The sequence below is a fragment of the Mus musculus genome, chromosome 10 (genome assembly GCF_000001635.26).
Source record: "Mus musculus strain C57BL/6J chromosome 10, GRCm38.p6 C57BL/6J".
NCBI classification, from domain to species: domain Eukaryota; kingdom Metazoa; phylum Chordata; class Mammalia; order Rodentia; family Muridae; genus Mus; species Mus musculus.
The window spans coordinates 25,480,685-25,498,525 of record NC_000076.6 but is presented as its reverse complement, the minus strand read 5'-3'; the positions used below and the strand labels follow the sequence as shown (position 1 = coordinate 25,498,525).

The 17,841-nt window shown below is 40.9% G+C and overlaps 1 protein-coding gene across 21 annotated transcripts in view; it reads right to left on the bottom strand.

Annotated features, from left to right (window-relative positions):
- The window catches only part of Epb41l2 (erythrocyte membrane protein band 4.1 like 2), a 163,738-nt gene that overhangs the window by 24,994 nt on the left and 120,903 nt on the right, over nt 1–17,841 (bottom strand). For 9 of the 21 annotated variants that reach the window (XM_006512506.2, XM_006512513.2, XM_006512514.2 and 6 more), the window contains exons 11-14: nt 14,146–14,318; nt 9,433–9,575; nt 4,897–4,959; nt 2,935–3,081 (exon numbers count right to left, since the gene is read on the bottom strand). In XM_006512506.2, coding sequence (XP_006512569.1) covers nt 2,935–3,081; nt 4,897–4,959; nt 9,433–9,575; nt 14,146–14,318 — 526 coding nt within the window. Of the gene's footprint in view, nt 1–2,934; nt 3,082–4,896; nt 4,960–5,198; nt 7,817–9,432; nt 9,576–14,145; nt 14,319–17,841 lie in introns of all 21 variants that reach the window. The other 12 variants (XM_006512512.2, XM_006512515.2, XM_006512517.2 and 9 more) reach the window with 3 other exon arrangements.

Below are 17,841 nucleotides of genomic sequence, written 5' to 3'. Positions count from 1 at the left end.
CAGCTACCTCAATGGTCGGTTAGAGATGAGAGATGGCTCAGCAGATAAGAGCCCTTGTTCTTGCAGAGGACCCAGGTTCGATTCCCAGCACCCACAAAGCGATTCACAAGCATCTGTAACTCCAGTTTCAGGGGATTTGATGCCTTATCTTTGACTTCTCTGGGCACCAAGCACACATGAGGTATACATACATATATGTAGGCAAACACTCACACACAAAAGAAAAATACACAAATCTTTTGATTATTTTTCTTAGACCCATATTATGAGAATCTGGAAACTTTAAGCAAATACATGGACATGTTTTTTTCTACTTTTCAATAATGATTATCTGAAGATAAATAAGAAACCCTGTAAAATCAACAGTGAAAGGGAGACATAGAACAACTGAAATGGCATCAGCTCAAGTCAGAGCCTGAGCACACTGAGCGCACACTTCCAACAGTGGTCTGTCATCTCAAGAGAACAAAAGAACACAGACACAGGGCCATAAAGGTTTTGTGGGTGAAGCAACCAGAAAACAGGTGCTAGACACCTGATATGTAGTATACGCGTATATATTTTATACACAAGACAGAAAATACAGTCATTTCAAGTGTATATAATCCCTCTAGGAACGTTCCTTGATTAAACATCATATAATTCCACTCTATACATTATTTTATATTATTATATATTCTTAGAACATGAGATCCAGAAAAATGGTAATTTTAAATATCTTCACCAAAATTCTAGGTAATATTGCCAAAAGCCCTTCAAATGATGCCATTGAGCTGGCTTCTGTGCATTCTGATTAATACTCCCTTGTCATTTAGCCATTGTGTGTCCTTATAGCTTAAGCCTCAACAGTTGTGTATGCTCTTCCTTTAGCGTAGAAAGATCTTCTCATCTAACTTTCTCACCATTAAGAACCCACTTTAAGGGTCCTCCTGACCCTTCTAACACACACTAAGACTTACCTTTTGACATTCTTAGTGTATGACACTCTCTAATCACTGCATGCGTGCGCCTGCTGTCTCCCTCCCCAGCAGACTCTAAGCTCTCAGGGCTACCAAGCCAGCTAAGCAACCAGAGCAGAAGTACAGTAGAAAGAAGTGTTGCCTCCCTTGTGACAATACTCAGGGACAGAGAGGAAGAAGCTGCTGCATGGAGTAGCAGCAGCTGTGCTAAGGGGCAGTCCAGGGCAGTCCCGTGAAGGTCCTTTCCCAAGCACAATGATGGGTCATGCATCACCTAACATGGCTGATCTTCCTAGACTTCCATACTTTCAAAACGCAAGTAAGGGGTTAGGATTTCTCCCCAATGTTCCTACAGTCCCAAATACACATGAGCCTAACTTGTTAATTTTGTTTGGTTTGATTTTTCTAGACATGGATTCTCTGTGTAGCCCAGGCTGTCCTAGAACTCACTCAGAAGGCCAGGCTGGCCTTCAACTCACCTCCCTCTGCTTCCCAAATACTGGGATTATTGGCGTGCGTCACCATGCCTTTTCTTTTTGTTTGTTTGTTTTTTGTTTCCTCTGAGGAACTTTGGCTGTTATGAGCCTAACTTTTTAAACATTCAAAAACTATTTGAAAGATAAATTGACGTTAAAAATCGTATTCCTGAATGTGAGCAGAACTCTCTGGAGGAAGGGAGTGGAAGCAGACGCAGCGATGAGAGGAAAGCACCTGTGCGCCTGAGCTGCCCCTGCCGATGATACCTGTGCTGCCGCCATCGGGTACTGCTCCCTCGCAGACAGAATATCCTTGAAAGGATTCTGGCCTTTTCTCTATTGCTTTAAACAATGACACAATCAACACAAAGACACATGCATCACACCTTAGCGACACAGATGTAAGAGGATGCGTGCATGGGGCAGTGGGACAAACCAGATGGAACAGTACACAGAGGAAGGCCGCTCAGTCCTAGATCTGAAGTCACTGCTTCTCTAGAGATTCTAGACCACGCTGTTGAAAGCACCGGCCAGTAAACGCTGCTTTCTTCCTTCACAACACAGCGTGCAGCTTATCTAACCTCTCCATTTGACAGGCTTTATTTTTCAGTTCACCAACCGCTTTTGTTCACTGGTTTTTAAAGCTCTGCTTTCCACTCAAGGCCACGAACTTAGAAGCATATTACTACTAGGGGCTTGCGCTGAAGAGGGGCGAGAAAAACCAACATGGAAGTATCCAAACCAAATGTTTACAATTGGGCAATAGGCACTACATAAGGAAAGGTACATAATAAATTCTACCACAGCAGCTTTCCAAAGTGAAAAGCAAACTATGAATCTCAAGAAGGATAAACTGTATCTGGAAGCATCAAGAAAAAAAATATGAAGGCAGAAAATGGAATGGATGCAGAGATAATCTGAGAGGACTCTAAAGGCAATCCTTGTGACAGTAAGCAGTAAGGCCTTACCTTCGGTAAAAACAAAGAAGAATGTTTGGGGTTCACTGGTGTTTAAAAGTTTTTCCAAGAAGTGCCCTAAGAGTATTGATGTATAGTATTTTGTAATATGTCAGAACTTTCCAACAGAGCTCATCAATCTCCAAAGGTAAATCTTAGCTCCTTATCTTCATAGTAATAAACTTAAACTAATCTACATATATTTTCCTTCACAAAGCAGAATCTGTATTTGCGAAGCCAGTAACTAAGCTTCTTAGACACACAGCTTGCATTAGTTCCTGAGTTGGCCTAACAACTCAATACTGCTAATTTATTACCTAAGTACAATAAAATTACTCTGAAAATATTTCCAAAGTACTTTGCAGTGCATAAAATTTACCTAAGAATTAAACTAACAAATATTACATTGTTAATACTTAGTAGTTTAAAAATTGTTAGCAATAGAAAAGAGTTTATGTGCAAACATTTTCTAACGTCTGAGAATCGACAAACAAGTTGCAGGAGCACACGAGACAGAGAGCCGAGAGGCAGCCAGTGACATACCGCTTGTGGTTGGAAAGGCAGAGGTGTGACCCGCCGCTTCTCCCATTCACTGGGGCGAGGCTCAGGTGTGGACGCCATGAAATTGCGCTTGAGTTCACTAATGCTAGCCTGATGTTTCAGAATGGCCTCCTGGGCCTTATCCAGGTCCTAGCAACATGTAACATGACAAAGGGGGAATCCAGGACGAAAAACCCAGCAGGGCAAAAGCAGAACCAAAAAAACAAAAAAACAAAAAAAAAAAACAATAAAGTAAACTTATGATTCAAAAACGTAATAAAGCAAGAAAGATGCCAAGTCTCAAAAGCCATGTTATTATCTGTGGATAACCCTGAGTACATAAAAATTTGAAAACAAAGTCATTGAGTTCTTTTACTCATATCTGAATGATTTTAATTTCTTCTCTATTTGAGATTTTAAATGATTTAAAATTATTCACATTAGAAGGGAGCCATGGAACTGACTATAATGGCTAAGAATCCACATATACACACACTTGGGTTTAAATTGCAGCCTATGACTTTGTTAGCACACATTTATCTTTGGGATAAAGGGTCTTCCTAAATTGTATTCTGTGAATGCAGTAAAATACAGAAGGGTAAAGTTAGAGACACACTTGGCCTGAAGGGAGCAAACCCGCCCAGAACCATCACCAAAAATAGAAAAACCAAGGGATGGCTTTGTCAGGAAATTCAAATGCCAGTGTCTTCTAATTCTTAAAGAATAAAAATAACTCCTTCCAGAGACTTTTCTGCTTGGTCTCTCTCTAAATGAACGGCATACTGGTCTCATGTAATAACATAACACAAGAGAAAGGCCTATTCGTTCTTCTCTCTGCCATGGACCCAGAAGAATCAGATAAGTGGCAGATTTAAAAGAAAAAACACAACAAAAAAATCAAAGCAAAATGGAAACTGGCTCTGGTAAGTACTGCATATATAGCCAATGTTCAGGAATTTGAATGAATGGCATTTTAAATGTTCTGTTGTATTTCAAAAGTACCAGGCTGCCTGTAGATTATAGTCCCACTCCCATAGGGCAGGCAGGTCATGCATCTGGTAAACCAGCTAATCCACAGTCATGCACAAGCAGAGTCGCTCACCAGGAGCTGCTATAGCCATCTGCCAAGTCAGGAGACCCTGAAACGGCTGCATGGCATGGGGAATGACTGGCTTGAGATCAGGCACGTTTCTTGCGTCTGTTCACAACAATGTTACTTATTATACTCTACAGCACTTTAGTAAGGTAAGCGACAATACAGCTTCACACTCTCAAAGCTGCCAAAGCAACGGAGAGATTAGTCAGATTACTAGAGCTGCGGGGGTCCCTGAATATGCTGTACACCCTGCAGCACAACAAGGAAAGATGTCCTTTTGTGACATGGGGAGCACACTTTACAGTTCCCAATGTCTCTATCTATATCTCTCCCCCTCCCTTCCCTCCCACCCTCTCTCCTCTCTTCTTTTCTTTCAGTAGGGACAATCCTATTAACTAGCATATTCTCAGGTCCAACACTTTAAAGGGACCACATACCTCGTCACATAGATAGCAGTAAGATTTCAAGCAGGGGAAGCCATAGTTCAAGGGTTAAGCAAGTGGGCTAACATTATATAAAAATTACCTACTCTGACGTATATTAATCTCGAGGTTGTATTACTTCATATTGTATAGCTTAAAGGTGATCTATTAGAAAAACAGGCTTACTTAGTAAAGAATAAACCTAATTTAAATAAGAAGAGCTTTTCTCCCAAGCTGTCAGCTTGAAAACTTACAGTAGAAATATTCCTTCCCACGCCATCTAAGAACCAAGGCGGACTGGTAACATGCACTCCCAAGATCAAGAGCCCCATGCATTGCATGCACTGTGCTTGAAGAGAGCAGCCAGCCAGTCTCTGCGTGACCTCCCGTCCACAGCAGCCTGGCAGCCAGAGGGCAGAGTGCAATGCTTTTTTAGATCATACAAACCTCCAACATTAAATTGCTATGTCTGACATAAATATTATCCCCGTCTACTCTCAAGGTATTTTTCTGTGAAATTAAATCACACACAGGGAGAAAAGGCAAATAAACACAAGTGTATCAGTCATCGAGCAGCACAAACAACCCAGAATTTCATAATCTAAGATTTTAAAATAAAAGAATAAAAATCTTAAGAGTCACAACAAACAAAGCTGAGTACATTCCACCATCATCTCCCATCCCACTCCAACCCTAAGCAAAGGAGCAACAGGCAGCAGGCACTTATTTAACATAAGGGAAGCAGACACCTGCTCTGGGGACATCTCTGCATCTTCCATCTTCCCCTGCAAAGCCACTGGCCACACAGGCAGAAAGGAGGGCTCCTGGCAGGGCTCCACCTCCAGGGCAGAGATGCTGTGTCCGACTGAATGGGCGCTGTGGCAGGACAAGCTTGCCCTACCCCAGGACACGCTAAGCCAGTGGCTGTCTTCGCTAGTTGCTTGCTGTGCATGATGAAATGGTCCTTTGCGTGGGTGGGATGGACAAGGGCAACTCACTCTTTCTCAGTCCCTAGAGTGCGCTCCACTTTAAAGAATTTTCTTTTTTAAGCAGAATAAAAATGAGAGTGCAAAGATGGCAAAAGCCAAGCAGCAATGGAACGAGGTACAGAGACGCCAAATTTGTCTTCAGCTCTGAGTAGGTTACAAATTTTACATCACTATACATTGCCCTGTCAGTTTTTAAACATAGGTTTTCTTGGGGCAAAATTAGCCAATTAGCTTTTTTTTCATATTAAAGGAGATATTTACAAATAATCTTTCATATATTGCCACTTTCCATAAAATTTTTATGTAATAGTTTTCTGCAGTTGGATATTTCCAAATATTTAATGACCCCAGAAATCAATCTGCAAGTAGGACTAAGAAATATTGAGTAAATGTTGACATTAGGAGACTCATGTCAGAAACAAAAACAGACACAAAAGGAACGTCAGCTTCCCAGGCTAGCCCATCCAGGAGCTCCCCTCCTGGGCTGCCACGACAAAGCCACAGAGTGGAAGGAATCCTGTTTTCTAACCATTCTGTGGTATGTGTGAGAGGTAAGTGGGAGCTAAGAGCTTTTCCCCACCTCTGTATCAGAGGTGAAAAGCATGACATAGCTACTATACTTGGGAAGAGTCAGCTTCTACTTTCTTGGTCGACATTTAATTCACTCAAATGTTGATTTGTGGTTATTTCTCAAGTAAATGTAAAGAATTACAATTTCTTCTACAATGGCATATTCATTCAATTTCTTATATTTTTCTTTTTGTTTGCCTTTTTTTCTATGATATGTACTCTGTGTTGATAGACTTCCTAAGATACAAGATACTTTAACTTAATTAACCAGACCATATTGAACAAAATAATTAAAATCGTGCTGTACATGCTAAGGCTGGCTTCCTAGTAGTGCGGAGGTAGAACACGTCAAACAAGCTCTTACACAGATGTAAGAAGTCTCAGACACCTAATTCTAAATACATAGATGGGAAGGGCAACCTCATGTTTAGTCTAATATCTCAAAGCCATGGTTCATTTTTAATACACACTATAACCGAATTATCATCTATCTTATAAAATGCTCAATAATTACTCTTATATAATTACATAATTCAGGGTAAAAGAAAGAAGACTAAGTAAAATTTATCTACTTGGTCCCCAAATGCTAAAAGTGCAAAAGACATGGAGTTTCTGAGACTTAAAACATCAGGAGTGTAATTTACATACAGACTTGGGCTCATAAGTGCAAGTGCAATATTGAGTTTTGATCAAGATTAAAATACTATGTTCTCCTGACACGTGTCAATTACAATTATGCCCAAAACATTCTAAGTTTTGTTTCAAAACAATGTTCACATGCTTAAGGAACAATATTGATACTTATTATCTTCAAAACATAGCCAATATGAATGCTCAGACACTCCTTTAACATTGTATGATCTAAGATATTCATACAATGATCTTACCAGTTTGCACTGAATTTAGAATGTGTATAGACCTGGACTTCAAATAGCAAAAGTAGCTTAACTTACTGCTCGTGAGTGTGTGCGTGCGTGTGTGCGTGTGTGTGTGTGTGTGTGTGTGTGTGTGTGTGTGTGTGTGTGTGTGTGTGTAAATGTGTACATACTATGAGGGTAGTCAGTAAAATTGATGCACATGGCTAGACTCTATATTATAAGGGGGAACATAACAAAAACAGGAGGGTAGACTTCAGACACTGTAGCTTATGGAGGCATGATGGTCACTGCTTCTTCTTCCTCTGGTTTGTCACTCAAATCACAATCATAAAAAACATGAAGTGCAGTGGCCTTCCCTTCCAGATAGCAGAGGGCTAGTGCCAGAGGAAGGGAAAAGGTAAGAGAAAAAGCAACCGACTGAGAAGCCGAGAGCAGCAGCCCGAAGCTGAGGAGGAGTGAAGGGATGAAGGAAGGCGATGTGATGGGGACGCAATGCTGGACATCAGCAGGGAGGAAAGAAACCCAGAGCTTGGGGAGGCTGGGGAACGCCAGGTAGCCATCTTCATCAAGGAGGGATGGGAAGCCAGAGGCAAAGCATTTGTGAAAGGTAAAGGAGAAGTAACCCAGCTCAGCATCCTTAGGGACAGCCGACCTGACAGTCTTCTCAGGCATGGAAGGACAGTCAGGTTGACGAGGGGCTACAATAGGATCTAAGACCGAATCCAATGTGGCCACTTCAGAGTCACCCTGCTCTGATGTCCCACCCATGGAAAGCAGCTCGAAGCTATCGAGTGTGGTCTGATCAGCCTCCCCAAAAGGGTCTTCCTCTGAAATGTCTGACAGCAAGTCCACTTCAAGGACTGGCAGGAGGTAAGGAGGAAAAGATGAAGTACAGCAAATGAGAGGTGACAGGGGGCACATGCAAGTGGTCTATTTAAACAACCCATGGTTGGTGATGAATCCCACAATGGTTATTTTCAAAGAAACAAGAAGGAAACAGAAGAAAAGAAGAAACATTAGTGAAAGCTTCACGCCCAAGCAAGTTTCATAAAAAACAGTCATTAAAAACTTAACTGAATAATCCACTTTTAAGGAGAGAAACTGGACTCCTTTTATCACATAAAATTTACACATATTAATGACTATGAGGTTTTAGCTAACATTACTCAAACCTAGCTGCTGACACATGTATCTAAAAATGCTAGAAAAATGCTCATAGAACTAGTCATTTGCTAAAGATAAGAAAGATTTCATTTAGAACTTAATACAATATTTGTCTAGATTTTTTTCATAATTACATATATAAACTGAAGACAAACTGAACAGAAATCCTGAACTTTCTCTTCAGTAGCTGTTTGTTCAGATACTCTGTAAGCATGACTGAAAAGATTCTGACCACTTAGCACTTGAAGGATATCATGTAGAACACAAGCTGTGTTGCTTTTTAATAAATGGTATTTAGCCAGATACTTTTCAACACGACAATCACAAATTGTTTAACAAAAGGATGCAAATGATTCGTATCCCCTGCTGTTTGATACACTGTCCTGTGGCATGTGTCTGTGGTGGCCACAGAGGCTGTCAGTGCTTGCAAGAATTCCTACAGTATCAGCAGATGCTTCAGCAGTTAATAGTTCCTTTACACGTTCATTCTGCATGTCACTACAGTTTTCAAAGCCAGAGCTAAAAAGGCACAGTGTATCAAAAGGATGATCCAGGCTGTGTGTGTGTGTGTGTGTGTGTGTGAGGGGGAGAGGGAGAGGGAGAGGAAGTGTGTGTGTGGGAGAGAGAGAGAGAGAGAGAGAGAGAGAGAGAGAGAGAGAGAGAGAGAGAGAGACTCTGTGTGTATGTGTGTGTGTGTGAGAGAGAGGGGGGGGGAGTGTGTGTGTGTTTGTGTGTGTGATCTACTTCCAATGTTACATATAAAATAATGCTTTGTGCAAGCATGGAAATGATTTGTGAGGAGCTCAAAAGTTCTTTAGTCAAGTGACTGGTAACCACTTGAAATGACTTTAGTAACAAAATAACAAAACTGACAGACTAAGGAATGCCTCAGTTCATTAGCTATAGTGTAAGCACAAACAAGGCAGAGACAGCATATAATCCTGCACTTATTCACAGCTTTGTATTATTAGTGGATTCATTTTAAAAAATTAAATTAATGTAATAAAAGACAGGGATTACCTTTAAAATTGACTAGTAATAAAATACGCAATTTCAAACCACATGGCTTTTATCATTGTTAAGTCAACTGATAATAAACTAAGAAAACAGGAAATGCCAGTACATTGCTTTCTTATTTTTGTATAATCTACTCTGTTCTTGCATTAGTATAATTTACACGGAAACAAATATTTTACTCTGAAAAATAATAAAAACAAGGTTAGAAATCACAGTGCAAAGTAGCAGCCTCCATTTGAAACATAGAAGATTGTAAGCGTAGGTTACACAACAACAAGAAATTCTGACGTCTTAACTACTAAAGGCAGCAGAGAGTCTCTGATCTGAGCATCCTACACAGCAGCACAAGTGCTAATAGGCCATACCTTTCCCTCAGCGGGCAGGGGTGTAGCTTTTGTTGGGCTTTTGCTGTCCCTCCGGCCATCCTGGATGGTAGTATAGCTGATAACTCCAGGGCCAGGCACTGAGCCCTCTCCAGGAGGGCTTTGGTCCACAACACCAATCGGGGCTAATCAGAAGAGAAGTTGAAATACATTAGACCAGTGAATGTAAAGCTTTGAAGAACAGAACCCCTTAACCAAATGTAGCTAGACCATAGTGTTTGAACTTTGGATATATCAATATGTAATATAAACTTATTTTTAAACTAATACAAAACTCTACTAATAGTCTGAGTTTTTAAAAATCCATCCAGTAAATCAGATTTTTGAGCATGTGGCTCACCAGGTACTTGGCCAGTAGGAGGAGCTCTCGGCCCAACTGCAGAATTACAATGTCACCAATACTCTCTCTCATAGTCAGGCAGAACCAACTGTGTGCTGCTGTCCTTTCTCTCACAGTAAGGTAGAACCTACTGTGTGCTGCTGTTCTCTCTCTCAGTGAAGCAGAACCTACTGTGTGCTGCTGTCCTCTCTCTCAGTGAAGCAGAACCTACTGTGTGTTGCTGTCCTCTCTCTCTCAGTGAGACAGAACCTACTGTATGTTGCTGTCCTCTCTCTCTCAGTGAGACAGAACCTACTGTGTGCTGCTGTCCTCTCTCTCACATTGTAGCAGAACCTACTGTGTGCTGCTGTCCTCTCTCTCTCTCAGTGAGGCAGAACCTACTGTACTAGTGTTTTTGTCATAGTGTTGGATCACCTCAAGAGTCAGCAAGCCAAGTGACAAGTCTCTCTACCAGAGACTCCTCCTGAACAATGAAATACCCCTCAGGTCTTTTCCTCCTTATAAAAAGTGCTTTACTTTTTACACCCCGTGGTCTGCTTTTTTCCATGCACCAAGAAAAATTCCAATAAACAAAAAACCCAGAGGGCCGGAAACTGTTAAAGGATGGTGTGTGTAAGCCATCAGTTCAACAAGGGGTCTACCCTTTCAATCTTTGTTCTACACAGTACCAAACACTCCACACCCCTCGCCTGTCCCGCCACGACCTGCCCCTTTCCTAGCCCTGCTTTTGCATCAAATGATACTTCTTCTTAGACCCATTTGCTTTAGTCAGGAACCTCAAATTCTAGAACATCACCCTTTAATACTAGCAAGTCAAACAGGGCCCTTGAATGTATTTTCAAAATCCACACAAATTGTTACAACATTAAAATGAGTTCACATCTTACATTATACCTATTTATTTCCTAAAGCTGGTTTTTGCTTGTTTTTGCTAAGGTTTTACTAATTTTCCAGTGTAGAAGCATATAATTATGCATACCTCTTTGACTTATTATACAATTTTAAGCACTTGCTGCCATCACAAATTATGACAAAATGAAAAATCTGACCAAAAGATAGTTTCAACTATACTAATACTGAAATATGAGTCAATATAAAATTAAAAATTACAAAGCCAAGTTGACAATATGTTGATGGCACACATTTAAACACTCGCCCATTCTATTGTGTGGTAACCAAGTGATCTGCTCCAACCTAAGGTGAAGACCACAGCAGACACTGTTATGTGACCACTGCATGCAGTCTGTGGGCTTCCTGACTCAATCTTCTCTCACCATTCTCCGGGACCAGTTGATTCTTCAAAACTAACACTGCGCTCTGCACGGTAGGACCAACACACTAAGGATCCCTCCAAGGCTTCCTACAGAATGGAGCCAGCAAGCCTAGCTAGCAGCAGCAGGCTCGCCTACAAGGCCTGAGTGTGCTGTCTTTTTTCTGGTCTCTCACTTCCGAGCCGCTTTGCACCTTCCACTACCTGGGATGACCTATGTTCTCCTCTCTTGTCATGGCTGTCTCTCTTTCATCCTTCTAGGCATCTGAGAAGGCTTCCTTCCCTGAGGACTCTACTTACGCAGCCCAGCACCCCGTCTATTGATAACTCAGATTCAGAAAACACATGAAGATTGCTGTTGTTCCTAACCTCAGAGGAGGCTCCCTGCTTTACGACAGCTGCTCTGGGTGATCTTTACTTTTAAGTCTTCTGATGTCACCTTCAACTCTGCCTGTGATGCAATCACTAAAGGAAGATTATTCAACTATCTATATTGTTCAAACCTTCAAACACAACACACATCAGCAACACTGATGGAACCCTGATAAAAGGCTGGAGGAAGAAGCTCGGTGCTGGGTCAGAGCAGCTCTGCCATGCTGGGAAACAGAACACAGACCCCAGCCAGATTTCACTGCCATACTAGCAAGCAAAGTCTCCTACTTTTCACAGTAACACAATCATCCTTTTGATGCCCTGCCCATCCGATGGATCACAGTGTCCAAAGCACAAATGGGAAATAAAGGATTGGCGCTACGCCTATAGCTTTTCCTCGGGAAAACTGTTCACCTTCTGTAATAACTGCTCAATCAAGATGGCAGGTTTCCCAAAGAAGTGCACGGCCTACAAAGATGCCCTGGCTGACTGTCCTTCATTAGCTCTAACACAACATGAGAACTCTACGGCCTCCAGTCTTAGAACAAAAGCTGGCGACGGTCCCCAGAAGGCTCCTCTGGGGCAGAAACAACAGCAACTGCATCTACTCATGGCAAGAGCAGACTCAAGAGATGCCTACTCCAACTGGCACGTTTTGTTCAGACCTACTACGGAATATACTTAGTTGTTGTCTGACACTGCTAATTCTCTATAAATAGTCTTATCTGGAAATATGGACAATTATTTGCTTGAAGCCTGTATTTTTCTGGTGATTCCTTAAAAGTTTAAGGAAGACTCTTGTGCGTTAACAACCACATATATCAAAATAGCCACAAGCAAAGCCCGGGAAGTAACTGTGTGTGCCTGCACCTATTTAGTCATTTCTTCTACCCGGAAAAATAGAGCAAGGCTAACCTGTGAGAATCCTCTACTAACGAAAGAATGTTAGTCTAGGAATCATCTGTCTTATCTAAGTATTTAACATCTTACTATTCAAGTCCAAATTTCATATTTCTATAGTTATATAAAGAAACAACAATCAAAATGGTATTTTTGCTAATAGTGCAATAAAAATAAAATTTTTCAAACTATTCAATATTAATATTCAATATAATGAAAAAGGTTGAAACACTATTTTTCAATGAAAATTAATATTATTTTTGTTATATAACAAGAAAAGCAGTTTAACGGCCATCACTGGAAAGAGAGGCCCATTGGACACGTAAACTTTGTATGCCCCAGTACAGGGGAACGCCAGGGCCAAAAAGGGGGAGTGGGTGGGTAGGGGAGTGGGGGTGGGTGGGTATGGGGGACTTTTGGTATAGCATTGGAAATGTAAATGAGCTAAATACCTAATAAAAAATGGAAAAAAAAAGAAAAGCAGTTTAATAAAAATGTAACATCATCTTTTGTATAAAAACATTATTAATTCCTAATTTACTAATAAGCGATATGACAAATATGTGGAAAAGAAACATCACCTGAATCCATGAATGTTGCCATGCAAGACTACAAATATGTAGCTCACCAGAACTCTAAGAGAAACCATGAATATTTATACTATCTCCCCAGACACATGAGTATGTATTTCTTTTGTTATTGTTATTTAAAATCATATTTAAAGTTAATACTTTTGAAACCTAGAATGATTTCTCACATGTTTTGAGTCTGGTAAACTTCTGAAAGCACACCTTCAAATCTGAGTAGTTTATAACTGTTTTATAATTACTGGAATCCATGTGCAAACATACCCCAAAATTCCCATAGAGCAATGTGAGCAACTAACAAGTTTAAGAAATTAAACCATGGAGGCTGGAGAGATGGCTCAGCGGTTAAGAGCACTGACAGCTCTTCCAGAGGTCCTGAATTCAATTCCCAGCAAGTCACATGGTGGCTCACAACCATCTGTAATGGGATCCAGTGCCTTCCTCTGGTGTGCCTGAAGACAGCTACAGTGTACTCACATGAAAGAAAGAAAGAAAGAAAGAAAGAAAGAAAGAAAGAAAGAAAGGAGGGAGGGAGGGAGGGAGGGAGGGAGGGAGGGAGGGAGGGAGGGAGGGAGGGAGGGAGGGCAAGCAAGCATGCTTTAAAAAAATAATAATAAACAAATGAGGGGCTGGAGAGAAAGCTCAGTAGTTAAGAGCACTTAATACTCTTCCAGAGGACCACAAAAATGTATTAAAAAAAAGAAATTAAGCCACATTAGAGGTCATAATCAAATAAAACCAAGAGAAACATATTCATCCAATAGCTTATAAACACAAAAATACATACTATTTATGTATGCTGCCAACAACATACATAAACAATAACAACAAAAATGTATGTTCAGAGTGACAACCTGCATACAATTACTTTACTTTGAGAATAGCAACATTTTACTAATTTGGGGGTAACTGTCTATCACTTGAGACCAGTGCTCCTCAATCCTACGGGTTGTGACTTCTATGGGGGATCCATATCAGATATCCTACATATCAGATATTTACATCACAATCTATAACAGATGCAAAATTAGTTATAAAGTAGCAACAAAATGGTTTTATGGTTGGGGTCACCACAACATAAGGAACTGTGTTAAATGGTGTCAGCATCAGGAAGGCTGAAGACCACTGCTCTAGAGGGTGTCTCATGGTCTTATGACTAGATTATTGTTTTCTGACACCACTGGGCTAGAAAAGATGAGTAGAATCCAAAAGTATAAACGTGTTACCTCCGTCTAGGCTCCTCGAGACACGTTTACTAGAGGCACGCTCAAATTGTGGTGCCGGCCTGTCTATGAGGGTACTTGCTTCTCTGGTCTGTGCCTGCGTGCGGCCGCTGTAGCGGAATTTGGACCCCAGGGTCAAGAACTTGGTCTTTGGTGGCTGCTCTGGAGACACAAGCCTACAAAGAAGGAAAAAATAAAATAAAATAAGGACAAAGTCTTCAGGTGGATTAAGAAAACCAAACCACAGGTATGTATTTTAAGTTCTCATTTCATATATGATCAGTCAAAAAATTACTGCTCCACAGCCTTAATAAAAACATCCTTCCTATCTGTATGTGTGGTTTTCTTGTTGTTTTGGGTTTTTGAGACAAGTTGGCCTCCAACTCGTCCACTAAGTGCTGGGGCTGAAGTGCAGCACCAGATTGGGGGAGGGGGAGGTGGTCATAGGTAGTTTTGTAATAGTAATGTGCTCACATTTTTTTTTAAGCCCAACCAAAAGAGCAGCTGCTCTGAGTGTGTATCAAGAGTATTTATTTGATTTAGTGTAGATCACTTATGTAAACACATATGTCTGAATTTGTGCTGCTAGCTCTAAGTGTCAAGTAAAAAGCCCATTATCATTAGCAATTGTTAATGTTTATGCCTCTTTCTGGTAGGAAAAAACCCCATCTAAGTCAGGGAATCTATTCAGCTATGCAATCTGTTCCTGAAGAACAGGCAGTAGTTCTCAGAGGTGGCTAATATTCTTTCTTGCCGGTGTAACTCTACCAAGCAGTTGGGTTCATAATGCAAGAATTCAAACTTAATGACTAATAATTTTCTGATTTACGTAAAGCATGCTTTTAATAAGTACGCTTTTTTGATACAACTGAAATCATCTTTCCATTATCTGAGTCAGAAAAACACTTAACAAAAATATACTTTCAGAGATCTTACAATTTACTAATGAAGACTTTAGCTGAGAGTTCAAGAATATGGAGATTTCAATCATTTTCCAAGGAAAAGTCAGTTTTTTACAAGTTTTTTTTTTTTCTCCCTAAAATCATTCCAGGTATTCCCAGATCTTCTGCATAAGATTTTGGAAATCTTCGGCTTAGGGGAAGACGAGTTCTGAGTTAAGGTGGTAAGGAATAATCCTGCTCAGAGGGCATCTAAATCCTGTTTCCTCAGAGAGACAGTCAGGATCAAATAAGAGAAGCTAAGACATCAGGCTTTCTTGGCCCCATCTACTCATGTGGTGGACACATAAAGCCATGTGCATGTCATAAAGCACACTCCACTTTCTACCCTCAGAGATACAACAGAGCGCTGTGCTGAGAGCATGCACTCTGGGGGCTCTTCACCCCCGGCTGCCTCCTGATGGCTGGAGTCTCCCCAGCTCGCAATGCTTTATGAACATGACCTTGAACTGCTCTGCAGGAAAGCAATCAGTTATAGAAATGGGAGGAAGGCTGCTGGGCGGTACAGCCAGAGGTTGGGAAATACTCTCTAGCCAAATCCCATGGCTCCTTCTTGTCTGTCACTGAAATCCACTCAGGAATAGAGATTTAAAGACACATAGATCCTTCTTGTCTATTAACGAAGTCTACTCAGGAATAGAGAAGATTTAAAGACTCCTGCAACAAAGACACATGCACTGGGCCCTGAAAGAGATCTCAAAGAAAGATCTGAAATTACAGACAGGGCACCTGTTTTACCAAACTACAAGAAAACTTTAAAGATCACATATTTTCAAGAGATAATCCTCTTTCAAATTCTAATACATTTTCTGTTTTTTTTTTTGAACAAAATAGATTTAAAACAAACTTCTTATGCTTAAGAAAACAATTTTAAAGAAAATTTAAACTTTTTCAGGTTTGCAATTGTTAACTTACTTTTTGTAACTAGACCTGGGGCCCACTGTCACCTCAACTCTAGACACATCCAAACCACAGCTCAATGGGTTGCTTGCTTTGTTTTGTTTGAGGGTTTCACTATGTTGCTTGAGCTGGTCTTAAACCATGAACTCAAGTGACAGCCTGCCCCAGTCCTGTCTCTGTCTGCTCTCACTGTCGTTGTGCAGGTATATGCACCCGCGTGCACACACAATCACACACACACACACACACACACACACACCCGTGTGCACACACAATCACACACACACACACCCGCGTGCACACACAATCACACACACACACACCCGCGTACACACACAATCACACACACACACACCCGCGTGCACACACAATCACACACACACACCCGCGTGCACACACAATCACACACACACACCCGTGTGCACACACAATCACACACACACACACACACACAGAAAGCTGAATCACAGGCAGCACCTCGTCAGCACTCTCCTCTGACAGCTCAGGGATGCAGACTTGAAGCAACTTTTTTGTTCAGCGTATTGGAAATTTAGGAAAAAGCAAGTGCTGCAAGCCTTGACCTCTGAGCCATCACTAGAGCCGCTGCTGAAATGCTCTGTCTTAGGAGAACATAAAACAATTAGTCCTTAAAATGAGCTTGAGGGTGAGCTTGGTTTTGCTGTCCCTCCACCCAATCTGAAAGCTGCCCGTTCTCATTACCATGGGCTGAGAAGACATCTACTGTCCATGTCCACATGAAAGGATCGCTACAGAATCAAATGTCTTCTCATTCATTTTCTGGTAAGGTTAGAGTCAGTTGGTTACAGTTTAAGTATATATCCAGACATTTATCCATTAGAGCATTTTGTGTGAGATGTTTTACATACATCATCACTTATTTCTTTTTGGTCTTACTTCTATAAAACAACAAACCATTGCACTCTAAGACAATAAAGTGTGTCTAGCAATAACAGCATTCCTAGCACCTGTCATTTCCAACAGGATGCTTGCTGTTGGCATCATTCTTTGATGGCAAGCCTGCTCTCTGTCCACTCTAGACCTATAGGGCCGACGCCATTATCTAGCTTTATATGAGGCAGGCCCACACTTCTTCAGAAAACATTGATTCTAGCTACCAAGAAACATCTAAACTTTTCAAGGACTTCTACAATTATTATAGCTGAGTCAGACAGATTCAAATATATGCTGAATTATATGTCTTCTCTAAAATTAGCATATTAGAGTATTCTTGAAAATAAATCTGTTCCATTTCACTGCAAGAACCAGTCATTTGTAATAACTACAATGTTTTTAAAGTGGTACTGATGACATTATTTTTCATTATTATACACTAGAAACAGCTTGTTTGCTTCTCATGTAAAATCTCATTTAATTTTGAAAACAAGCCCATAAAGAAATAAAGGACCCTTTATTAGTATCACGCAGGGATAATGAAGGGGAAACAGAGGCTGTCTAGCTTGTCACTATTCCATGGCTAGTGTGGCAGCACAGTGCTTGGTCCTAAGTCTGGAGACAACACTTAACCCCATCTGGCTTGATAAACCAGTGAGCAAAGGCAGAGGAGATGAAGGCAATGAAGGCCAGCAAACGACTTGGCAAAGAGCAGCCCTGAGGAAGGCCTTAAGGAGATAATACAAGAGCTGTGGCCTGGAGTCAAAGGAGGTTTGGAGAGTTTGTTGGTATTGTTGCATGGTTATTTCTCTATGTAGACAAGGCTAGCCTTGAACTCAGAAAGCCACCATGCTTCTACTTCCCACGTACTGAGATTTGAAGTTTAGGAGCTCTTAGGGGAATTTTTTTAGTTTGGGGCTTTTGCTTT